The sequence below is a fragment of the Bubalus bubalis genome, chromosome 21 (genome assembly GCF_019923935.1).
Source record: "Bubalus bubalis isolate 160015118507 breed Murrah chromosome 21, NDDB_SH_1, whole genome shotgun sequence".
NCBI lineage: Eukaryota > Metazoa > Chordata > Mammalia > Artiodactyla > Bovidae > Bubalus > Bubalus bubalis.
In genome coordinates, this window is record NC_059177.1 from 18,889,511 (window position 1) to 18,916,301 (window position 26,791).

The 26,791-nt window shown below is 38.7% G+C and overlaps 1 protein-coding gene across 3 annotated transcripts in view; it reads right to left on the reverse strand.

Moving 5' to 3' along the window:
* GRM7 (glutamate metabotropic receptor 7) overlaps positions 1 to 26,791 on the reverse strand; it is a 946,213-nt gene that overhangs the window by 310,350 nt on the left and 609,072 nt on the right. For all 3 annotated transcript variants that reach the window (XM_044934328.2, XM_025272826.3, XM_044934327.2), the window contains exon 6: positions 7,464 to 7,664. In XM_044934328.2, coding sequence (XP_044790263.2) covers positions 7,464 to 7,664 — 201 coding nt within the window. The remainder of the gene's footprint in view (positions 1 to 7,463; positions 7,665 to 26,791) is intronic.

The following is a 26,791-nucleotide window of genomic DNA, read 5'->3' on the forward strand; positions in this document are numbered from 1 at the left end:
GACTCGATGGATGTAAGTCTGAGTGAACTCCGGGAGTTGGTGATGGACAGGGAGGCCTGGCGTGCTGCGATTCATGAGGTTGCAAAGAGTCGGACACGACTGAGCGACTGAACTGAACTGAACTGAACTGAATATAGGTTTCAGAAACACTGCACTGATTTCTGTTCATTACCTTTTACTGCTCAACAAACCATCCTAACAGGGAGTGCTGAAAAAAGGACAATGTGTATTTTGCAATTTGGGCAGGGCTTGGCACAAAAAGGGCCTCTCTGGGGGCTTCTCTGGTGGCTCAGTGGTAAAGAGATCATCTGCCAGCACAGGTGACACAGTTTCGACCCCTGATCCCAGAGGATCACACTTGCTGTGGAGCAACTAAGCCTGCGCACCACAACTATTGAGCCTGTGCTCTACAGCCCAGGAGCTGCAACAAAAGGTGCCACCACAGTGAGAAGCCCGTGCACCATAAGTGGAGAGCAGTCCCCGCTCACTGCAACCAGAGAATAGCCTGCACAGCAATGAAGATCCAGCACAGCCAAAAACAAATAAAATTATTTAAAAAAAAAGAAAAAAGAAAAAAGGGTCGCTCTGTTTTACTCACATCAGCTGGGGCAGCTTGAAGGTCACATGGTTAAAGGCTGATGTTGACTATCAGCTGTAACCTCAGCTGGAGCCATGAAAGGAACAGTCACATGCAGCCTCTTTCTTAGCTTCTAGGCTTCCTCCTAACTTGCTAGCTGTGTTTGTAACACAGAAGTCACAAAAGAACCATGCAACGGCCCTATGACAGTTTATGGCTTAAAATTCAGACTGCAACTTTTGTATTAGACACAAGCTCACTCAGGTTCAAGGAGAGGGGACACAGATTTCACCCTTGATGAAGGAAAGGTAATTACATATTTCAAGACAATGACAAGAGATGCATCATCTTTACAAAATTTACCACTACCCAGTTTGTTTTCTGGAAAGTAATAACTAACTCTAGGTACCGACATACTTCAGATTAAATACTTCGCAATAGAGCAATTATCTATGATCATGTACCCATGAGAACAAATTTGGTAAATTTACAAATACTGACATCTGGTTGGATAAGCAAACGTTGAGATAACTAAAATTTAGGCTCAGGTCACTGCATTCATGAGGGATGCAGGAAAGATGGCTAGAAGTCATAAAGACAAAATCAGCCATCTTTTCTGTTGGTACACAAGAGGAGGTTAAGTGCTTGGTGAAGATGTAGCAATATTTTAGAGCATTCTATTATCACTTCCTAAATTGATGTTTCTGTAAATGTGAAGGTTGAGGTTATTAAACTGTACTGCAACAAAACTCCCAGGGGTATGAAAAATTCTGTACTGAAGTAACAGAAGAGCACAATTAAGCTTACTATGATCAAGAAACATCAATATTTTTCTAAAATATGCAAAAGGGAGGTGACCTTTTTCACAAAAAAGAATCTTAACTTATAGGTCTGTCTCTGTCATTTGCTAGCTGTGAAGTGTTGGACAAATATTTTCTCCTCCCTAGAATCTGATTTATTTGTCTAAAAATCAGGACACTGAATGAGTACAAAAAGTCAAATTTCTTTTCACCCTAATAATTGCTCAATTAAAGTGACATGAAAGCCACTTAACTAAATCTAACAGGTTTTTTTTTTTGTTTTTTTTTTTTTTCCTGCTTCATAAAACCGTTGAGCCCTGCTATTAACAAATGTCACACAGCCCTGGAAGTCTCCTGCCTGTCCATGTGGCAGAAAGAATTTCCTCAGAGAAAGGAGATTATGTTGACATCAGAGCATGATTACAATGACCACAGAGAAAGGGAACGAATTGGCCCTGTCTGTGCTCTCCCACAGAGTCCGTGTTCCAAGATGGAATAGCAGGAATAAGCCATTTCTCTCAAAGACTTAGTAAAAGTCAAGAAAGCAGGCCACGGAGTTAGGTACCCGAGGTAACAATAACAGCATGATCACTACAAAACCACGTGGCTTTAAACACCAAGATTCTTAGTTTCTCTATGAAGTAGTTTATCTGTTTAAAAAAAAAAAAAAAGAAGGAAAATAACCATACCTAAGCCATCTGGGATTATAAATATTAAAGAAGCCAGTATACAAAAAAGTACTTAGAACAGTTTCTGGCACATAGTATTTATCTGGGACATAGACCCTGAGTCCAGTCAGTAACGCAGCAATTCTGGCTCATCAGCGGGTAAGACCATCTTAACTAAATGAGTCTACAAGCACTCTACGGAAGAAGAATCAGATGAGAATCACCGAAAATATTCTCAAAATGACCTATTTTTTTTTTTGGTTACTGGCCTCTGAATGGTGATGTTTATCTATGGACCAGAATACAAAGCCCAGAAAATGACCCCAGGATATATGATGAAATTTATATGTACCTGGTTCTGGGAAAATTATATATTTTAGGAGATTCTGTATGATGAGCAAGAAAACTACAAAAAGAAGGTGATTTGTAGTTGAACTATTTTTGTGGTTGTATTCACAGTCAATTTTGTCTCCATCTCAGCTTGGAAACTGTTGGTTCCCAAACTGGATATGATTTTTCTTCACCCTGATGCTAAGTAACTCCTGAAAGATTGATCCAATATTGTGGGTTTAAATGGGTTATTATTTAAAAGAAGCAAGAAGATTTTTTAAACCATAATTATCTAAACCAGGAAATTAACATTGTTATCATGCTATTTAAAACTAATCCACAGATGTTCTTAAAATAACTGTCCCATTCATATCTTTTTTTGGTTTAAGATCAATGTTTCCACATAGCATTTAATAGTAATGTCTCCTAAATTCCTTCCAGTCTGGAACAATTCATCCATCTGTCTTTTTCCTGACCTGGACACTTTTGAAGGGTATGAGCCAGTTATGTTTTAAAATACCCTTCAATTTGGATGTCTGATGTTCCTTCATGATTAAATGGAGGTTATATATTTTTGGCAATAAGACCTCAGAAGTGATGCTGTAACCTTCTCAGGGTATCTTTTTAAAATTAATTTATTTTTGTTAAAGTATAGTTGATTTACAATGTAGTGTTAGTTTCAGGTATACAGCAAAGTGACTCAGATTTATATACATAGCTTTTTCCTCATATGCTGCTGCTACTGCTGCTAAGTCACTTCAGTCATGTCTGACTCTGTGCGACCCCATAGATGGCAGCCCACCAGGCTCCCCCGTCCCTGGGATTCTCCAGGCAAGAACACTGGAGTGGGTTGCCATTTCCTTCTCCAATGCATGAAAGTGAAAAGTGAAAGTGAAGTCGCTCAGTCGTGTCCAACTCTTAGCGACCCCATGGACTGCAGCCTACCAGGCTCCTCCGCCTAGGGGATTTTCCAGGCAAGAGGACTGGAGTGGGGTGCCATTGCCTTCTCCATATAGATAATTACAAAATACTTAGTTCCCTGTGCTATAGTAAGTCATTGTTCATTATCTATTTTATATATAGTAATATGTGTATATTATTCCCAAATTCCTAATTTATCCCCTCCATCACCTTTCCGCTTCAGAAACCATAAGTTTTCAAAGTCTGTCTCTGTTTTATAAATAAGTTCATTTGTATCATTATTTTTAGATTCCACATACAAGTGATATCATATGATATTTGTCTTTCTTTGTCTCATTTGCTTCACTTTATATAATAATCCCTAGGTCTATCCATGTTGCTGCAAATGGAATGGTTGCACTTTTAGAGCTGAGTGATATTCCATTGTACATATCAATATATCTACCATGTCTTCTTTATCCATTCACCTGCTGATGGGCATTCAGGTTGCTTCCATGTCTTAGCACTCTAACAGTGCTGCAATAAATGTTTGTGTGCATGTATCTTTTCAAATTATGGTCCATCTAGTCAAGGCTATGGTTTTTTCTGTGGTCATGTATGGATGTGAGAGTTGGACTGTGAAGAAGGCTGAGCACCGAAGAAGTGCTGCTTTTGAACTGTGGTGTTGGAGAAGACTCTTGAGAGTCCCTTGGACTGCAAGGAGATCCACCCAGTCCATTCTGAAGGAGATCAGCCCTGGGATTTCTTTGGAGGGAATGATGCTAAAGCTGAAACTCCAGTACTTTGGCCACCTCATGTGAAGAGTTGACTCATTGGAAAAGACTGATGCTGGGAGGGATTGGGGGCAGGAGGAGAAGGGGACGACAGAGGATGAGATGGCTGGATGGCATCACTGACTCGATGGACATGAGTCTGAGTGAACTCCGGGAGTTGGTGATGGACAGGGAGGCCTGGAGTGCTGCGATTCATGGGGTCGCAAAGAGTCAGACACGACTGAGCGACTGAACTGACTGACTGGATACATGCCCAGGAGTGGGATTGATGGATCATATATTATAGTAGCACAATTTTAAGTTTTTTAAGGAACTTTCATACTGTTCTGCACAGTAACTGCACCAATTTACATTCTCACCAACAGTGTAGGAGGATTCTGTTTTCTCCAAAAACTCTCCAGCATTTATTATTAGCAGACTTTTTGATAATGATCATTCTGACTAGTGTGAAGTGGTACTTACTGAAGTTTTGATTTATATATCTCTAATGATTAGCAGCATGTGATGCTGTTAAGTCTCATTGGTGACATTAACCTAGATGACTTGGTTAAATACTGTGTTCCAGGTTTTTCTACTTCAAAGTTGCTCTTTTCCCTTTTGTAATTAATATGTTCCATGATGAATGACACTTTGATGCTATGAAAATATCTTATTTCTCATCTTACTCTAGCCCCAGAATTTTAGCATCCATTGATGATTCTTACCTTAAGTAATTATTACTGAGGTCTTTGGTGAATTTCATATCTCCATTTTTGCATCCTCCCATCATGTTGTCCCTTCTCCTGCATGTGTGTGTTCAATTATTTATTTCTGTGAGCATGAACTCATTGATATTTATTATATCAGTTAAATCCATTATTGGTCTAGAATTGGCTGATGGGATCTTTAAGCTGGTTCCTTTGCCCCTTTGACATGGTCCCATCAATTTTTGAGCACTTTCTTACTTTGTGGCACAACACGTTTTCAAGCTCATCTTCTACTTGCCCTGCTCTGGCCCCCGAATTAAGAGTTCCACTAGAGATCCCTAGCTCTATTTCATTGGAGAATGGTATTTATAAATAAGATGTGAATGAAGGTGCAGTTATTTCTATCAGGATGTCATCACTCCTAGGCACTCTCAGTGGACAGAACTAACAGTAGAGATTTGTACGCATACAGACATAACCCTATCCATTTCTGTATCTCTCCAACTGTGTGAGTATACTGCATGTTGGTATAGTCAACACAGTGTTACTTTAATTTTCTCCCATCCTTACTAGTCATTTCTCTCCCTGACAATGAGAGACCTGATGCTCATTATCTGCAGTATCTTTTATTAAATCTCTCAGTTCTCTTATGCACATAAATAAGCCTCAGAATTGTGGGGAAAAAACATACTAACTTCTAGCTACTGAGCACTATCTGTGTACTGCTCTTCATATCTTCAGACTGACAGTGTACAGTGGAATACTGTCTTCAAAATTTACTTGCATTCTTTTTTTCCCTCACTCCCTGCAGTATGGTTACATTATTCATATGCAATATATTAGGTTTATTACTGTATAAAATTTTGCATTATCCCATGTCGAGATTACTTTTTTAATCAAGATATAATTGACGTTCAAGATGGTTAATTTTATGTGTCAGCTTGACTGCAGAAGCCCTGACAGCTGGCAAAACTTGATTTCTGTGTATATATGAGGTTGTTCCTGGAAGAACGGTTAAAGTGAACAAAGAATTGTTGAATTGCTGAACAGAATGAAGCAGGTGACCCTCCCCAATGTGGGCTGGTGCCACCCAATCCCTAGAAAGTATGACAGAAGGCAGAAGAAGGGCAAATTCACTCTCTCTGCTTGAGCAGACACCCATCCTCTCCTGCCTTCAGACATTGGTGCTCCTAGTTCTCTGGCTTTCAGAAGCAGATCAGAACTTACACCCCTGACCCTCTGACCCCAAGGCCTGTGCACTTGGACTAAAGCACCCCGCTGGTTCTCTGGTTCTCCAGCTTATAGGTGGCAGGTTGTGGGGGCATGTCAGTCTCCAAAACTGTGTCAGCCAATGCTCATAATAAATCTCCTATTATATTCCCCACCTATCTCTACTCATTTATTTTAGGTAACCTATTAATTTCTGGGCTTCCCCGGTGGCTCAGAGGGTAAAGCGTCTGCCTGCAATGCAGGAGACCTGGGTTCGATCCCTGGGTCAGGAATATCCCCTGGAGAAGGAAATGGCAACCCATTCCAATACTCTTGCCTGGAAAATCCCATGGACAGATAAGCCTGGTACACTACAGTCCATGGGATCGCAAAGAGTTGGACACAATTGAGCGACTTCACTTTCTTTCTTTATTAATTTCTACCAAAGTATTATACCTTGAGAAATAAGTTTCTAATATGAGATTTTGGTGTTACAGAAAATCATAATCATTATTTCATTTAACATGAGTACGTAGAGCAACTGGCCCTTCCTTTTCCTCTTATTCACTCCCATTCCTAGTGACGTTCACCAAGGAAAACTTTGGCAAAAAAAAAAAACAAAAACAAAAAACAAACTTATGTTTTAAGAAAAAGAGGCTAAACCATGAAAGTGAACGTGAAGTCGCACAGTCATGTCTGACTCTTATCAACCCCATGGACTGTAGCCTTACAGGCTCCTCTGTCCGTGGGGATTCTCCAGGCAAGAATACTGGAGTGGGTTACCATTTCTTTCTCCAGGGGATCTTCCTGATTCAGGGATCGAACCTGGGCCTCCCACATTACAGGCTGACTCTCTACCCTTTGAGCCACCAGGACAGCCATGGGTAAACTATAACCCTCCCCAATTTATTTATTCATCTGCTCACTCACTGCTAAATAATACATTTAGCATTTATACAATCGTTTGAAATGATATAATCCACATACTCAAGAGTAAACTGTAATCTGACTACTTAACCAATGAAACCAGAATATCAGCATTTAGGATTCCAAAAGAGACTGGAATAGAGACGTTTAAATATTTTTAATGAGCGCAAGCAAAATATATCACATGATCAAGATATTGGAATTTTGAAATATTTGTTTAAAAATATACCAGTTGATTATGACAAATTTCTGTCTTGCCAAAAGACTTAAATACCACCAAGTTATGTATCACCCAGAATTATACTATTGGATGTTCTGGTTATCTGGTTTACCACATGTCAGCATATTAGAATATTGGTAAATATATAAGAGCATTAAAATCATACTTGCCATAATGTGACTTCTTAGATTCATAAAGTACTTTGGTATCAATGCTTCACTGTCATTATGAGCAGTTTTACATATAATACTTTAGACATACTAGAGTGGCATGGCATTCTCTAGGTGTTGTTTTTCTAAAACATAAACTCCCCATGTCAGCCTGAGGGGGATAAAAAAACACGGAGACTCACCATTGAAATTCACATTGCGGATATACTTCAACAACTTCTTGCCCCCAGCTTGCTCCATCTCTGGACAGACACCCCGGTAGTCAGCACAGAGATCCTTGTTCATGTGGTGAAGGGCGTGAGCCATGGCATACACTGCGTCAATCACAAACTGAACTTTGCCCTCCTGCTCATAGTTGGAGTCTTTCCCAATTCTCTCCTGTCCTGCACATGGAAACAAGAAACACACACAAACTCTGGTGTTGAGGAGAATGTTTCAATTTGCATTTACCTTCAACTCTGCTTAAAGAAAGCAATGCTTTGAGGAACACAGTCCTGCAGGCCACATATCTACATTTGGCTACCATGTTAGGTTGCTTTGATGGTTTGGGGTGTTTGACTTTGGACTTCATTCCTGGATATTTGTTCATTACTGGAGTTCATTACTGGGAGTTCATTTCTGATACATTTGATAGATCTCAGAAGCAGCACTTCTAATGATCACAATCACAACCTTTGTAATAAGCCAACATTCTTTCCAAAACACAGTGGTCCCAGAGAGTCAAGGGATTAATGGGATTAGAAGCTGGGCCACCACATTCAAATCTTCAAAGCTCACTTATTCTAGAAGGGGATGGACCAGAAAAAAGTAAGAGAAAACTAACTAAATACTACCCCTGAAATCACTACCTTCTTCTATATACCTGCCCTTCTTCCTATGTTGTCTGTCTCAGGTTTTGGTATTACTGGCAACTCAGATGCTCAGGCTGGAAACCCTGATGTCTTTTTTTTTTTTTTTTTAATTCTTTCTTGTCTTTCAGTCCACCTTCCTACATACATATATCTAATGAATAGCCAAAAATCTCTTAAAAAGTGAACAGTTTTGGCCACACTACAAATGTCCCATTTATGCTTCCTCATCTCCAATCAGGACACAATGCCAGGTGTCCCTCTTCATTCACTCATTCTTCCATGTTCATATTTCCAAACCACAGAGCTAATCACTTCACCCTCATGCTCAGAATTCTGCAATGGTTCTTCACTGCCTGTGAAATGAAATCCAAATACTTTCCCTTGACAATGGAGGATATTCATCGCTTTGTTCCTCTCTGCCTATAACAGTAAGAACAAGCAGCGATTAAAAGCCCTCCACTGTGCTGAAAGCTTTATATACATGATTTTTTATTTTATCCCCACTTTGTGACTTAAATATCATTAGTCCTCACTATACAGATGGGAAAGCTGAGCCTCACAGAAATGAAATCACCTTCCCAAGGTCATGTATGGGAATAGCAATGATAAACCACCCTCCTTCCAGAACCCAGAAGCAACATTTCTCTGACTTCATTGGCCCTACCTCACCCTCTTCCTAGAATTCACAATCACACACACACACATTTTGGGAAGATTCCCTGAAGGAGGGTGTGGCAACCAACCCCAGTATTCTTGCCTGGAGAATCCCATGGACAGAGGAGCCTGGCGGGCTACAGTCCATAAGGTTGCAGAGTCGGACACGACTGAAGCAACTTAGCATGCAGGCATGCACACATATATTTTTTGCTCCAGACAAGTATGGCTATTTTTCCTGTAAACATCAACTCTAATATTAAGTTATCTTTGCTCAAGCTGTTTGCTTTGCCAGAAATGTCCCTCCTTGCTTTTGCTCATCATAATTTAATTCTCACTCCACAGCATAGTACAATTGTTGCTTATACTTAGCTTCTTGATCACAAAGATCTTCATAAAATGTTTCAAATCTTTATAATCAAATTAATAGTATCACTGCATTTTAATGCTTTACCAGACTTTCCTTTCCTTTTCACACCCGTTACATTCCCGGCACTGAACACAGAATTTATATCTGATAGATTCTAAACAACACTTGTATTAGTCATTTGTTAAGTACATGATAATACCAGGAACTCTCTTTAGACCTCCCGAACTTCTACGACAAATAGTTAACCACAGACTGAGTTTCACTTTCACAGCAGCACTGCCCAGACTATTTTCAATGACACACTTGTGTAGGAATGAAACAACAGGGATTCTACAATCCCAGTCCATTCCCCTACAAAACAGAGTGTTTCCCACAGCCACTGTGTTCAACGTTACTCGATTTCTTTACTGAGAGATTGTTTCAGAGTATTTAACATAAAGTATAATTTCCGAAGAGGAAGTTCAGAATTTCCCTAAATTATGTGAATTTATATTTTTCCTTTACAGAGCACACGTTAGTATCTCAAATGGCAGACACTTTTGTGTTTCATATGTATACCATTCAAGTACCAATCAACCTTGTGCTCACTGCTCTTCACTGGGTCTAGACCTGTGCAGTGTGTTTAGAGCAGGGATCTGTTTTGGAGAAGATAAAATCTGTCATGAATCCGCACTGCTCCCTCCAATTCAAATTCTGGACCACAGGGTTTTTGCTTATCTCGACACCCTTACACGTCTGCCTCTTTTTTTTTTTTTTTTTAATGAGGAAAATCCTGGTTCTTAATGACACCATTACAACTATTTATTTCCTCAATTCTGTAATAAACAGGTAACATTCTTAGAATAATAATCATGCTAACCAACAGTCTAAAAATGTAGTGCAATGAACAGCCTTGGAAAATGTGTGTTTCTCAGTTCTTATCTGAATATTTTGGTCATTTAGTCTGAGAAAGGCGATTGCTGTGCTCAAGAGTTTCTTGCTAAATATTGGCAAATTCCCCTCTAATGGGGTTGCACTAATTTGCTCTCCCACTAGCAAAAGGTGAGAGTTCATTTCCCAACAACTTGACAACTGAACATGTCCTCAAACTTGGATTTCCGTCATATAGGTGAGAAATGCTGTAACAGTATATTTTTATTTGCATTTTTCTTACTACAGGGGAGGTTGACTATATTTGCATATAGTACAAAGCTATTGTATTTATTTTATGCTATATGTTTTAATTAGTAGTTGGTAATTTTCTTCTGTTTTAAAAAATAGTTTATTAATAAAGTTATATTCATTCTTTCAGATTAATTTGCAAATATTTTTCCTAGTTTGTCATTTTTCTTTTACTCACTTTAGGTATTTTCTGCATAAAATTATATTAGATAAAAACACTTTTTCTTAAAAAAATCAATTTATTTTCTTATTACTGCCTCTGGATTTTCAATCATAGCTAGAAAAAATGCCCCACTCCCAGAGTACAGAATGCTTTTTATCCATGCTTTCTTCTAGCACTTATATAATTTTATTTTTTTAAACTTAGATGTTTCATCCACCTGGAATATATTCTGGTGTGCAATGTGCAGAATTAAAATTTTATCTTTTTTCATATAACTAGTTATTGTAACATACGTCAGTTCAACTTTTCTCACTGATATGAAGTGTATCCTTTATTATATACTGTTTCCATGTGTAATTAGATATATTTCTGGATTTTTAACATTTATTTCACTGTTTGATTTGTTTATTCATGAGCCAACACTACAGTTTCAGTTATAAAGTCTTTATAATGTATTTTAATAACTGGTAGATTTAACCTCTCTCTCACTATAATTATTATTCCTCCCCCTCCCCAAATGTTCTGGTAGTTTTTGTTTATGTACTCAAATGAGTTTTACTAACTACTTACCTATCTTGAGAAGAGGAAAAAAAATTGATATTACATTTACTGGGTTTACATTGTATTTATATATGCTGTAGCACTTAGCTAGAACAAAATTCTCTACAAAGGTGAGAATGCCCATTTGTGACTTTCCATTTGCTTCTCTATTTTTGTTTCCTTTAATGCTGTTTTAAAAATTTTTTTTTCAGATATAGATTTTTAATTTATTTAGGAAAGTGATGGTATAAGATGGATTAGAGTCAATCGTGATTCCCCTGTATTCCAACCATCTGATCTTTTTTTTTTAATTTTATTTTATTTTTAAACTTTACATAATTGTATTAGTTTTGCCAAATATCAAAATGAATCCGCCACAGGTATACATGTGTTCCCCACCCTGAACCTTCCTCCCTCCTCCTTTCCCATACCATCCCTCTGGGTCATCCCAGTGCACTAGCCCCAAGCATCCAGTATCGTGCATCGAACCTGGACTGGCAACTCGTTTCATACATGATATTTTACATGTTTCAATGCCATTCTCCCAAATCTTCCCACCCTCTCCCTCTCCCACAGAGTCCAAAAGACTGTTCTATACATCAGTGTCTCTTTTGCTGTCTCATACACAGGGTTATTGTTACCATCTTTCTAAATTCCATATATATGCATTAGTATACTGTATTGGTGTTTTTCTTTCTGGCTTACTTCACTCTGTATAATAGGCTCCAGTTTCATCCACCTCATTAGAACTGATTCAAATGTATTCTTTTTAATGGCTGAGTAATACTCCATTGTGTATATGTACCACAGCTTTCTTATCCATTCATCTGCTGATGGACATCTAGGTTGCTTCCATGTCCTGGCTATTATAAACAGTGCTGCGATGAACATTGGGGTACACATGTCTCTTTCCCTTCTGGTTTCCTCAGTGTGTATGCCCAGCAGTGGGATTGCTGGGTCATAAGGCAGTTCTATTTCCAGTTTTTTAAGGAATCTCCACACTGTTCTCCATAGTGGCTGTACTAGTTTGCATTCCCACCAACAGTGTAAGAGGGTTCCCTTTTCTCCACACCCTCTCCAGCATTTATTACTTGGAGACTTTTGGATTGCAGCCATTCTGACTGGTGTGAAATGGTACCTCATAGTGGTTTTGATTTGCATTTCTCTGATAATGAGTGATGTTGAGCATCTTTTCATGTGTTTGTTAGCCATCTGTATGTCTTCTTTGGAGAAATGTCTTATTTAGTTCTTTGGCCCATTTTTTGATTGGGTCATTTATTTTTCTGGAGTTGAGCTGTAGGAGTTGCTTGTATATTTTTGAGACTAGTTGTTTGTCAGTTGCTTCATTTGCTATTATTTTCTCCCATTCTGAAGGCTGTCTTTTCACCTTGCTAATAGTTTCCTTTGATGTGCAGAAGCTTTTAAGGTTAATTAGGTCCCATTTGTTTATTTTCGCTTTTATTTCCAATATTCTGGGAGGTGGGTCATAGAGGATCCTGCTGTGATGTATGTTGGAGAGTGTTTTGCCTATGTTCTCCTCTAGGAGTTTTATGGTTTCTGGTCTTATGTTGAGATCTTTAATCCATTTTGAGTTTATTTTTGTGTATGGTGTTAGAAAGTGTTCTAGCTTCATTCTTTTACAAGTGGTTGACCAGATTTCCCAGCACCACTTGTTAAAGAGATTGTCTTTAATCCATTGCATATTCTTGCCTCCTTTGTCAAAGATAAGGTGTCCATATGTGCGTGGATTTATCTCTGGGCTTTCTATTTTGTTCCATTGATCTATATTTCTGTCTTTGTGCCAGTACCATACTGTCTTGATAACTGTGGCTTTGTAGTAGAGCCTGAAGTCAGGTAGGTTGATTCCTCCAGTTCCATTCTTCTTTCTCAAGATAGCTTTGGCTATTCGAGGTTTTTTTGTATTTCCATACAAATTGTGAAATTATTTGTTCTAGCTCTGTGAAGAATACCGTTGGTAGCTTGATAGAGATTGCATTGAATCTATAAATTGCTTTGGGTAGTATACTCATTTTCACTATATTGAGTCTTCCAATCCATGAACATGGTATATTTCTCCATCTATTAGTGTCCTCTTTGATTTCTTTCACCAGTGTTTTATAGTTTTCTATATATAGGTCTTTAGTTTCTTTAGGTAGATATATTCCTAAGTATTTTATTCTTTCCGTTGCAATGGTGAATGGAATTGTTTCCTTAATTTCTCTTTCTGTTTTCTCATTATTAGTGTATAGGAATGCAAGGGATTTCTGGGTGTTGATTTTATATCCTGCAACTTTACTATAGTCATTGATTAGTTCTAGTAATTTTCTGGTGGAGTCTTTAGGGTTTTCTATGTAGAGGATCATGTCATCTGCAAACAGTGAGAGTTTTACTTCTTCTTTTCCAATTTGGATTCCTTTTCTCACATGAGTTTTGAGTGTTTTGTGGAAAGTTAGCATTTGGTATTTTACTTAGTTTTGCAATTATAAATATGGATTTCTTTCCTAAGTACTTCCACTGGTTTATGGTTGCATACAAAAAAATTATTCCTTGTTTTGCTGTGGTTGTTTATTATTTTCCAACTTTCTGTCATGGAAAAATTTAAATGTAGAGCAAGGATGAAAGAATTTTACAGTGAACTCACTAGGTTCTCATATTAACATTTTACTATACTTACAGATATAAGGCAATTCATTTTCTAATATTACTTTTATAACCTGCTACTTTACAAATTTCTCTTATTTTTTATAGTACTTAGAAAGGCAATCTTGAAGGTGTTATGACCATTACAAAATATACATTATGAAACAGGTTCAGACTAGTAATTCAAGACAGCAGTTTTTCAACTACTTTTATAAAGACATTCATATCGGATGGAATGCCTTGAAAAATAATTGCAATATTTTAAATAATGAAATACTTTATTATGTGTGAAACATTATAGGCTTTATCCCTCTTTTGAACAGTCACCAGAGAGATATATTAGCTTATTAAAGGCTGTGAGAAAAAGGTATACATTTGTCTTTGGGGCCACTAGGAGTTGAAAAATGTAGCCTCATAATGAAACTGTATACGGCCCCTGTGTCTTTATCTTCTTAAGTAAAATGCTAGCTGAAGAGTTAATGTTTGGTAAATGTGAAGATGTAGAAACAAAGAGTTGCTGTTGGCTGGAGAACTGGTAAGAATTTAGACTATAACTTTGCCACATGACAGAATCACTGAACTCCCAGTTACCCAAAAGATATTGACAAAGGTCTAAGCTGTTTTACAGGAAGCAGACCCCCTCCAGGGGAAAACTGCTGACCACAAGTACATAGACCCTAGACAGTTGAAATCAGAAGAACGAGGATGCTTGAAACTCCACCTTGATGCCAACCAGTCCGAGAATGATCCTCCTGCTGACCACGCCCTGTTTCTTGAACACTATAAAACTCCTCACAACCCCTTCACATGGTCTTGAGGGCATTAGCTCGCTGTGGCCCCCTCTGCCAGGCAAAGCGATAAAAGCTACTCTTTTCTACTTCACCCAAAACTCTGTGTCTGCATTTCTGTTCAGAACCAGTGATCAGAGGCTGCGTTTCGGCAACAACATCAAGTTCATTAACAACAACAAAAGGCTAACTTTATTTCCCCTACCGTAGTAAATGCAACTGTGCACCAAGTTCAGAGTCTCTGGTTTTTCATCTACCACCCTACTCCTCCTCCCCTAACTGAAACCTGGTCTCTTCTGGTTCCGGCGGCCACTGCAGGAGGACGGGCTTCTGGACATTTCCTGAGCCTCACTGACTCAATCCTCATTTATCTAAGACAACTCAATTTCCTCCTCAGCAAGCACTAATTTAGGAACAGGCCAGGGTTACAATTCTACATGATGAGATGTAAGAAAAGAGTTTATTGGTTCCACATATAAAATAACAAAAATGAACTTATTTACAAAACAAAAATCAACCCATAGACACAGATAACAAATTTATGGTTACCAAAGGGGAAAGTCAGGCAAATGAAGAGTTTGGGATTAAGTGACACATATTTCTCTATATAAAATAGGTAAACAACAAGGACCTACTGTAGAGCACAATTATGTATATATAACTGAATTGACTGTCGTATACCTGAAAATAACACAAAACTGTAAATCAACTATATGTCAATAAAAATGTTAAGTATATAGGGGAATTCCTAAGAAAGTTCATTTGCTCTCAAAGAGAGATGGAACTCAATTGTATCAGACGTTTCACACATCCCCAACACATACACATATACAGGCATGCACATATCTGCACATACACTTTCTGCAATTACTCTAGTCATTTTGTGGTCCTGAGCCAATTACCCAGCATACAAATAACAGCAGAATAAAAATGGGGTAATGATGTGAAAATACTACTGAGCTGTGAGTTAGCCAAGCCAAGAAATACTGTACACTTTTTTCTAAGTGACACATTCAATAGCTTATCTATTTTACTAAAAAGCTTGATAATCAATGTTTCCCAGGCTTTTTTGAACACTGCACTTCTTATCCATGTACCATTTTACAACATCTCAAGGGACAAGCATAAGAATGCTTTCTCCCCAACAAAATTGCAAAGAAGGGTAGTTTCAAGAAATATTTTTAACAATTTAGATTAAAATAGAAAAAAAAGAAAGCATTTTCAATCAGTTCACAGTTAACACCTCATTCTTAGGCTTTCTGATGAACTGAGATGTCGTTATATTCTTTTCTTGAATGAAGCTCATCCTTTTCATCACATTTCCCAGGAAAGGGTTTGAGGTTTAGATAAAATGAGGAGAACTCTAAAGCACTAATTATTTTTTTATTTCCCCAGCATGCAAAGAAGCTTTCCTTTTAAAATCTCCTGATTTTCTGATGTATTTTTATTTTTACCCAAACAGTCCAGTATTTATCTTTAAATGCACACTCCTGTAAGCTTTTGTTGAATAAACTGTCAGCTGCTCTACACAAACTCTCTCACAGCAGAATTTCTAGTGTTCTGCTAGTGAGGTCTTCTCTCTTTGAAAGACCTGCTTATCTTGCCGATTTTAATATACTATTTTCTCAGGATATATGCCTTAGGTAATCTGTAAGAGCAAACTATTAGGGAGAAGAAAAGAATAGAATATGTAAGAAGTTATGGATCTGAAATTATTAATAGAAACAATCCTATTGCAAAATTAAACTAAAAGAAAGAGGGGTTTGGGCTTAAGCAGAAAACAAACCAAAGATACTTGCCAGTGTGAACTGAGAAACCTACCCAAAAGCAGATATGAACAACTGGCCGAGTGTTTATCCTGTGTTTCTAGGGGATTCATAAATTATAATTATTATTTTGATTTCACATATTAGTGGCAGTCATTTGCATCAGAAAGACCTCTTGGAAGTAGACACGCTCGTGCAGACTGTGCTTCTAAACCCTGCACTATGCAAATACATTTTATTGACTGTAAAGCCACAAACTTAAAAATTTCTTGAGGCTAAAGTCCTTAGTGGTACTGTATATAATTAACTAAAATACTAATGCTTGGGTAGCTTGCAAATGATAAATGCTTTAACAGAAACAAGAAAAAGATATGTCACAGAGAGAGTCGGGGCATATTCAAGTGGTGACAGAACCGCTAGATGCTGGGTAAAGAGGACGTAGGGAACGCAGGGTGGGTATCCCAGAGCACTAGAAAATGCTGCAGGTTCTCAAAATACTACAGTGACCAGGCAAGCCTTATGAAAATGCTACTGTACTCCCTCCCATAATTTAAAAATATGTAAATAACTACCTCAGAGAGATTTTTTTTTCTCTCCCATGGGTACAGCTTTCTAAGATGAATGTCAATGGTAAAATAAAACTCTATTTTATGCAAATTTCTTTTGTGGCTTTTTTTTTTTTTTAACAATGACCTCCCCATTCATAGAATCTGGTAACAAATCATGCCAAAAAACACCAGTAGAAGAAAAGTCAGAAGTTCCGGATTGAGACCAAAGGCCTTCACTGCCACTATGCCTCTGTTTGGAGCTGAGGCTAAGTAAGAACTGAATGAGTCAAGCAACTTGTGCAAAGAACAATGGTGGTTTTTGTCATAGTGCAATAGGCAGCCTGCACCTACTATGCTCTTCCTGGGCAACAGCTCTGTGCTAAGCACTTTTCACAGTTTCACGCTAAAACGTCCCAGTGCTTTCGTGGGTACCATTTCCTATCCCTCTTACTTCATTTAGAGACCGTTCACTAAATGGTTCCGTCCACAGCTGCACATGGAAAAGCAACGAACCTGGAGCTTTCCCTTTGCTTATTTCTATTTCCAACTTGAGTTTAGAGCCACAAATAATCTCAAAGTTCATGCTAGCCTTGAGTTTTACATCCTCATACTCCAATGAATGTCTCACTTGAGCTTCCTGAAAGGAGAAAATGGACAGCTTGTCAACAACCATCATAGTTTCCCCTGACCTTTTCTTGAGTGGAAAAGTTAATGCCCAGAGACATTGCCAAAAAGCTGGCAGAGGAAGAGCAACAAAAGAACACAATAAAATAACTGATCCTCCACTTTGATGACTAAATTGTGACTCAAACCACGAACAGTATGTTCTGCAGTGAACTCAGTGAGTACCCTGCTATAGATGCAAAAACAACTCTGCTGCTGCTGCTAAGTCACTTCAGTCGTGTCTGACTCTGTGCAACCCCATAGACAGCAGCCCACCAGGCTCCACTGTCCCTGGGATTCTCCAGGCAAGAACACTGGAGTGGGTTGCCATTTCCTTCTCCAATGCATGAAAGTGAAAAGTGAAAGTGAAGTCGCTCAGTCGTGTCTGACCCTCAGCGACCCCATGGACCGCAGCCTAACCAGGCTCCTCCATCCATGGGATTTTCCAGGCAAGAGTACTGGAGTGGGGTTCCATTGCAAAACAACTCTAGCAAAGAATAAAAGAATGTCTGACCACAAACCCTCATTTCTTACCATTTTCCATGGAGAATGCTTCCCAGAAGACCACTTAATTGGCACAGCTGAGTTTTTCTCTGCACTTCCATTTTTTATTTCAAGATGGGTGCAGGCAATGATACATGCAGTGAGTCAACATGTTTTAGCAGGGGTATGTTTTATACAATGCATAGAAAGCGAAAGCAAAGTCACTTAGTCATGTCCAACTCTTTGCGACCCCATGGGCTATAGCCAGCCTACCAGGCTCCTCTGTCCATGGGATTTTCCAGGCAATAGTCCTGGAATGGATTGCCATTTCCTTCTCCAGGGGATCTTCCCAACCCAGGGATTGAACCCGGGTCTCCCGCATTGTAGACAGATGCTTTACTGTCTGAGCCACCAGGGAAGAACCTATATATACCTATTATACAATGCATACAAGGCACCAAATTGGAAGGAACTATAGTTCAGACCCAAGTTTCACCCACCCTCAATGTGTAGAAGGTGTTCTGAGAGACTCAATCAAGGACTTGACTTCCAAGAGAAGTCTGTTGTAGGTACTGCCAGCCAATTGAGCACAGGGAAGAACAGTGCTTCTGAAACTCGCATAAGAAACCTTGATATCCCAAACAAGAAGATGGGGCTTCTTACAGTGCACAGATTTAGTTTCTGCTTCTCACCTAGATTTCCTTTGTCACCTAGATTTCTGATTTCTTAGGCTAAGTTTCTGTTTATATGGGTTAGGCTGATTCTTCTACACAAACAGTAAATTTATTGGTGAAACAATCTTTCTGACAATGACTACAAGAGTAAGAAAAAGACACATATAGATGCCTTGTCTGCTAACTGACCCCTCAGCAGGAACCCCTTCATTAATGACATTCTACTTCTCTGAAATTCTGTTTATGCCATTCCAAGAATTATATTTAGGTTGAAATTTTAGAATACTAGTCAACTTATTAGAAATTTGTTTAAACATCAGGTGAAATACTGGGTCTCTACTATCATCACCAATAGCTACTAAAACCCTGAGGTGGCAGGCTGATGAGAACTTTAGAGACAGGAGGTCAGGGGGATGATGCTGGAACTATTGCTAATCTTTCCCTTTCTTCTTGTCCTCTTCCTTCTCTTCCACCATCCTCTTCTTTGTTTGTTTTAGAAATTATAAGTTATTTGCCTTAATTTAGACAATGACATTGTATATGTGAGTCTGCATAAGTGTATACAAAAATATAAATTTTCAGAGTAAAAATTAAACATCAATTTAGCTTCTTTGCCCCCAGTATTTGTTCCTCCCTAAATAGAAACATTTTCATTTGTGATCTTCACATCTCACAAAATTAAAGGCAGATATCTGTCTTTGGATATGAGGCAATGGTAAATGTACAGTACCAACTGGTAAATGTTTTGTCAGATCAATAAACAGATTCCCACACAAAGAAAGGGGAAAAGGGGGCAGGGTAGGGAGGAAGGAAAGTAAGGAAGAAGAGAGAAAAAGTATGAAAGAAAGAGGAAATAAAAAGAAAAGGAGAGGAGAGGAAAATAAAGAGAAAGAAAGAACAGCATGAACCCTGACTAAGCTTTTGGAGGTATTAACTAATTTACAGGAAGTACAGAAAATACACATGCAAGTCAACATTGCAGAGATGAAAGCAAAATCCAAATGTAAGAAATTCTACAAAAATAGTAAATAATCTATTTTTTTCAACAGTAAATTGCAAAAGTTAAAAAAAGAGTGGAAAAAACATTTTAAAAATTTTAAGAAGACTTCAAGAGAAAAAGGAGAGCCAATGGGATGATTGTGGGGAACTACTGTGTGTGTTTGTGTGTTATATTAAGAGTATCTCTTAGAAAACATACTGAAGTATAAAAAAAAAAAAAAATCTCTGGGTTTACTTTGAAATGGCCAGAGGTGAGAGAAAAACATGTGGAGTACATGTGAATATACACTGGCTGTATATTGACTATTGTTGCGATTCTGTGATGAATACACAGGGATTTACTGCAGTATCCCCTCTGTTTTTTATGTTTATTTGAAAGATCACATGATATTTACAAAAATAACAAGAGGAGAAGAGAAAAGCAGAGAGAGTAGGAAGAGGAGAAACAAAAGAGAAGGAGAGGAAAGGGGGAGACGGGGGTAAGAAAGAGGAAGACAAGGAGGGAAAAGAAGAGGATGGATAAGGAGATGGGAAGAAGAGGAGGAGAAGGAAAAAGAAGACAGTTGGGTTGAAGAAAAGGGGAAACAGGGAGAAAACAGAGGCGGTGAAGTCAGCTGCCTGGAATTATGTGCCAAACACCCAAGAGAGCCAAGGGACACAGACATGAACACAAAACCCTCTCCTGCTCTCCCTGTTCACAGCTCCACTCTGGTGTTTCTGCTGAAATGCGGAGCTTCCAGCTCTCACCTCAGGGCTAAGAGTATGACTCTGCTCCACAGGTATATAGGGAGGAGCACACAGAACCTGCCTGCAGTGCAGGTGGACGTAAGAGACGCAGGTGCGATCCCTGAGTCGGGAAGATACCCCTGAAGAGGGCATGGCAACCCACTCCATTATTCTTGCCTAGAGAATCCCATAGACAGAGGAGCTGGGCGGGCTACAGTCCACGGAGTCACAAGGAGTTGGACACGACTGAAGCAACTTAGCACACACACACGCATACACAGTACAGATACAAGCAGGGTCCTAGGGTCCAAAGTCATTTCCTGAAGCAAGGTAAACATGCTGTAGGGATGGAATGATTTCATCTCACTGGCATAATGCCTCTTTGCCTTGAGAGATGCAGAGAAAGGGCATAAGGGAATTGATCCCACTAGGGGATTTGAAAGGACTTGTGGGATCATCAGTCCAATTAAAGTATAAGTAAAAAGAAAGAGCCATGGCTTAGCTCCATTTGAGTTCCATATCCAGTTATGGTGACTATAAATAAAAAGGAAAAATGTATATATGTATGTGGAACTCCCCAAAAGCAAGTCTGATTTTTAAGCATTATTATATACCCAGAACTCCAAAAAAGGGCCTGGGGTATAGTGGGCATCCAGAAAGGAGGAAAGGATGAGTGAATATAATGGCAAGGAAAGGGAAATAATAAGAAAGTAACTTTTGTAAAAAGGTAGAAAACAAAGATTATAATCATTCACCATGGATAGCCAATGACTGAGAAGGAATACCTTATTTAGGTGAGTAGATGGCTGCAGACAAAGACGCTGAGAAACCAGGAGGTCACTGAACCCTGATATTTGGGATCTTTCTCTTAAACAGGGTTCTTAGTGCCTAAAAACTCTACTTATCACTGTTCTCACTGGTTTCAATTAAGTTATTCAAGTGACCATGATAAAAAAAATATTGAGTTAGCTTTCTTCAAGGCAAGATTGATTTTACACTGTTTTATACATATGTACACATACCTTATAATATATTCTATTGACCATTTAATCGTTATCATTCAGAAATGAAATAGATAGGTTTCTTCCTACTGAACCCTAACAACATTCATAACAGAAATAAAGTCGATACAGTTCTCAACTTGGCAGTTCTCAGCTTCTCAGACAAAGGCTCTGAGCTTCTAGGAATATCACATGTCATCTGTAATAAAAAACAAATATAGAACAGCTAAACTGGCAAGGAAAAAAAATCTTAACCAAGGAATAACTAGAAGCCTGAAACTGACAGTTTAATAGCCAGAACACACAGGGTGATTTGGCTGAGGAGCAACTAGCTACGTATCCATGCTATGGTGGAAGGAACTTAAGTAATGTTGGACGACACCCCTCCGTGGGCCAGTGAAGAGGAGGTTCTTGATGTAAAATCTAGAAATTCAGGCATAGTTTAAAACACATGTAGCCAGTATGATTTAATGAGAAAAAAGTTCTTCAAAAATCTCAATATTTTGAAACCAAAGTGATGGTACTTCCATCTCTCCTATCTTCAGACCAGCCATGGCAAGAGTTAGGAACATGCAGGCTGATATCAGGCATATCTGGGTTGCGATTCTGCCTCTGCAGGCATTGTGTCTGTGACTAAAGCATAGTTATATAACTCTTTATCAGACTACTTTACAAAGTTCAAGTTGTCTGGTATTTATAGAGAGTACTGCAATGAAAAACAATAGCTAAAGTTCATTATTTTCTATTCTCCAAAAACTATTCTAAGCACTCTACATGCATTAGCTCATTTAATTCTCATAATCACACAATGATGAAGATGCTGTTGTTATATTGCTGTTTACAGGTAAGAAAACTGAAGCTTTATTTAAATAACTTATCCCCAGAATTACACAGATAACAAGTGTCTAGTAAAGAGCTGAGTGCAGTTGTCTGACTCTCAGTTCAAACTGTGATATTTCTAATGGTCATACATTCTGAATATAGTGAAACACTGGGTCATAAATGAACTGTTTAATCAAATTGGACAAATGTGAAGCCCTATACAGAATGTTTTCCTCACTCAAGAAAGTTATCCTGTGTCCCTTTACAATAAACCCTTCTCCCTCCTCTATAAAGCAACCATTGACCTGTAACCTAAGTTAATTTTGCCTATGCTAGAATTTCATATAAAGACTATACAATATGCATTTTTCTCTCTCCTTTCTCTCACCCAGAATAGTAGTTTTCATATTTATTCAGGTTGTGGCGGGTATCAAAAACTCATTCTTTTTATTGCTAAGTACCATTATACTGAATGGACATATTAGAGTTTAATTATCCATTTTCCTCTGGATGGACATCTGGGCTATCTTTAGCTTGGGGCTTGTCAAGCCCTATGGAGGGTCTGAGAGTTTATTCTATGTGTAAGAGTTTAGCCTGCTACAGTTGTGTGGATACTGGCTGAAGACGCGAGGCCCCTGGTTCAGAGCTAGGTACAGTAAGAACATAACGTGTTCTCAGAGTCCTCTCCTTACCACCTCAAGTCCAAGGTGGTGTCAGAGCACAGTCCAGGTAGATGCTGCACGTACAATGAGCTTACAGTAACACTTTCAATCCCTGAGCTTAGGGAGTCTGAATCTTTTATAAAGGACTTCAAGCAAAGCTACCTGACCTTTTTTCCAGAGGAAGATATTATCTTCATATACTGAATAGTAAACAAACCATCCCTATGCTTCTTGATGATACGCTATCTGTATCTTCCAAGGCCATTTACTATATAAAAATACCTTGGAAAGATAATCAGTCCCTCTGCCCTCTGTATAGCAAAGGACACCAATAGAAGACTGTCCCCCAAAAGGTCAATTAAGAATAAAGCTTCTATGAGTATTTCAGCACAAGAGTTTTGTGGTTATATGTTGTGACTGTTCTTGAGTAAATATTTAGAGATATTTAGGAATAAGTGTTGCTATATTAGAAGCTCATGTTTAACATTTAAAGGTGTCACCATGTTCTAAAGAACTTATACCACTGTATTTTAATAGCAATGCAGGCTTCTCCATATCTTCTCCGACATTTGATGCTATCAGTCTTTTCCATGTTATCTGTGTGAATTAGAACCTCATTGTGGTTTAAAGCATTTCTAATGAGTAATGAGGAACTTCAATTTCTTTATATGCCTCTGACCATTTGTATTAGACATAACAGTTTCATGTTCTAAGTGTCTTAGAAGTTCAGCATCGCAGGCTATGCAGATTCTCTATCAGAGTAGTACAACAGTCCAGGAGAGCACAGGGTTAATGCCTGAATGATGGTTAAATGGTATTATTTAAGAAGAAGGTGTAGCCAAAATGCTTAAATAAGAAGACCCTGAACTCACTTCTTCCTATAAGAACACTAAAATGATTAGCTATTTACAGAACAATTATCAGTAAGGACAATCTGAAGATTAGCAGAAAATATTTTCTACAACTAAAGATATAAAGAAGGAATCACAATGAGACAGGTATTAGGGGTGGAGACAATAAGCGGGGTCAAGACACATATCCATCGGGAGGCAGCCTACAAATGGGAGGATAATCATAATTGCCTGGCATGCCACAGTCCATGGGGTTGCAAAGAGGTGGACACGACTGAGTGACTGAACAACAACAAATCATAACTGCAGAAAATTTTCACAAGGAGTAATAAGTCTGAGCCCCACATTGAGCTCCCCAGCCCAGGGGTCAGGAGGAAAAGCAAAGGCCCCCAGGGCATATGGCTCTGACGTTCAATGGACCTGGTGTATGGGAAAGCCAGAGGACTATAGGAAACATAGACTCTGCTCTCAAAGGCTGTGCACCAAACTCACACACTCCACGACCCTGTACAGACACAGTAACTTGAAAGGAGCCTTGATCAGAACCACTTACCGATTTTGGAAAGCCTCCAGGAGAGACTGGAGGTAAATGCAACTTTCCCAGGGATACACATGTTAGAAGGAGCCATTTTGGGCAGATGATTTTACCATGAGGCCATTTGGAATCCTGTTCTTGAACCTACTAGTGCTGGGGGATTACTTGTCTAGCAGCTAGTAGGTACCAGTCCTGGAATTCCTCAGACCAAGCAACCAGTGGTGTGGGGATCTGGCACCAGTAACTAGTGGGCCAACACCAGCCCCAGAACCCCAGACCTCACAGCTAGCCACCCTGGGACCCAAGCCACCAATGGCCTGCACCCAGCCTGGGATCCCCAGACACACAGTCCATTGCACTGGGGCCCAGTCTCATCCACCATCAGGGCAGTAGTCTCCACATGAAGCAGTTCCTGACAGCCAACCAGGTCAGGCTAGCCCTGCCCAACAGCATACTAATGGTAGTCAGCTCTTCCACAACAGAGAGGCCACCCAGTTCATACAATGGGCACCCTGAGAGCCCTGGTGACTAGAGGGGAGAGTGTAGCTCAATCCTAAAGAACATCTCCTACATGAGGCAACCTAGCCTAACATCAAAAGGATCTAGAAAAACAACCACAAACAAAACTCAGTCAGTAGAGGGAAAAAAATAATTAAGATCAGGGCATAAATAAGTAAAATATACATTTAAAAAGTCAATGAGGAATCTCCACACTGTTCTCCATAGTGGCTGTACTAGTTTGCATTCCCACCAACAGTGTAAGAGGGTTCCCTTTTCTCCACACCCTCTTCAGCATTTATTGCTTATAGACTTTTGGATCGCAGCCATTCTGACTGGCATGAAATGGTACCTCATTGTGGTTTTGATTTGCATATCTCTGATAATGAGTGATGTTAAGCATCTTTTCATGTGTTTGTTAGCCATCTGTATGTCTTCTTTGGAGAAATGTCTATTTATTTCCTTGGCCCATTTTTTGATTGGGTCATTTATTTTTCTGAAAAACTGGAAATAGAACTGCCTTATGAGCCAGCAATCCCACTGCTGGGCATGTGGAAACCAGAATTGAAAGAGACACATGTACCCCAATGTTCATCGCAGCACTGTTTATAATAGCCAGGACATGGAAGCAACCTAGATGTCCATCAGGAGATGAATGGATAAGAAAGCTGTGGTACATATACACAATGGAGTATTACTCAGCCATTAAAAAGAATACATTTGAATCAGTTCTAATGAGGTGGATGAAACTGGAGCCGATTATACAGAGTGAAGTAAGCCAAAAGAAAAACACCAATACAGTATACTAATGCATATATATGGAATTTAGAAAGACAGTAACGATAACCCTGTATGAAAGACAGCAAAAGAGACACAGATGTATAGAACAGTCTTTTGGACTCTGTGGGAGAGGGAGAGGGTGGGATGATTTGGGAGAATGGCATTGAAACATGTATAATATCATATAAGAAACAAATTGCCAGCCCAGGTTTGATGCAGGACACAGGATGCTTCCGGCTGGTGCACTGGGATGACCCAGAGGGATGGTATGGGGAGGGACGTGGGAGGGGGGTTCAGGATGGGGAACATGTGTACACCCCTGGCTGATTCATGTTGATGTATGGCAAAACCAATACAATATTGCAAAATAAAAAACAATAATAATAAATAAATGATAAATGGTTAAAAAAAATCAATGAGACTAAGAGCTAGATTTTTTAAAAGATCAGATTGATAAACCTTCGGCCATACTCATTAGGATAAAAAGAGAGCCCAAAGAAATAAAATCAGAAGTGAAATAGAAGTTAAAGCTGACACCACAGAGATATGAAGGTCATTACAGATTGCTATGAACAACTGTTTACCAATAAAAGGGACAACCTAGAAGAAATGGATAAATTGCTAGAAATATACAATTACACATGGCTGAATCAAGAAGAAATAGAAAATATGATGCAATGAAAATGCATCAGTAATTTTTAAAAACTCTTCCCACAACAAAAATATCAGGACTGGACTACAAAGATGAGTTCTACCAACATTTAAAGGAAACTTCACACCTAATCTTCTCAAACTTTTCCAAAACACTGAAGAGGAAGAAATGCTTCTGAATTAATTCTATGATTTATACATCACCTAGATACCAAAATCAGACAAAAGACACCACACATACACACAAAATAAATAAATAATAATAAGAAATTTATAGGCCAATATCACTGATAGACACAGAGGCAAAAATCCTTAACAAAATGTTAGCAAATGGAATTCAGCAATGCATTCTAAGGATCATATACCATCCTCAAGTGGGAATTATTCCATTGATGCAAGGATGGCTCAATATCCACAAGTTGATCAATGTTACATCCCACATTAACTAATTGAAAAATAAAAATCATCTGATCATCTCAATAGATGATGAAAAAGCTTTTGACAAAATTCACCATTTATGATAAAAATTTTTCAATAAAGTGGGTGCAGAGGGAACACATATCTCAACATGATAAAGCCCATTTATGATAAACCCACAGCTAACATAACATTCAATGGTGAAAAGTTGAAAGTATTTCCTGTAAGATCAGGAACAAAATAAGGATGATGGCCACCATCGCCTCT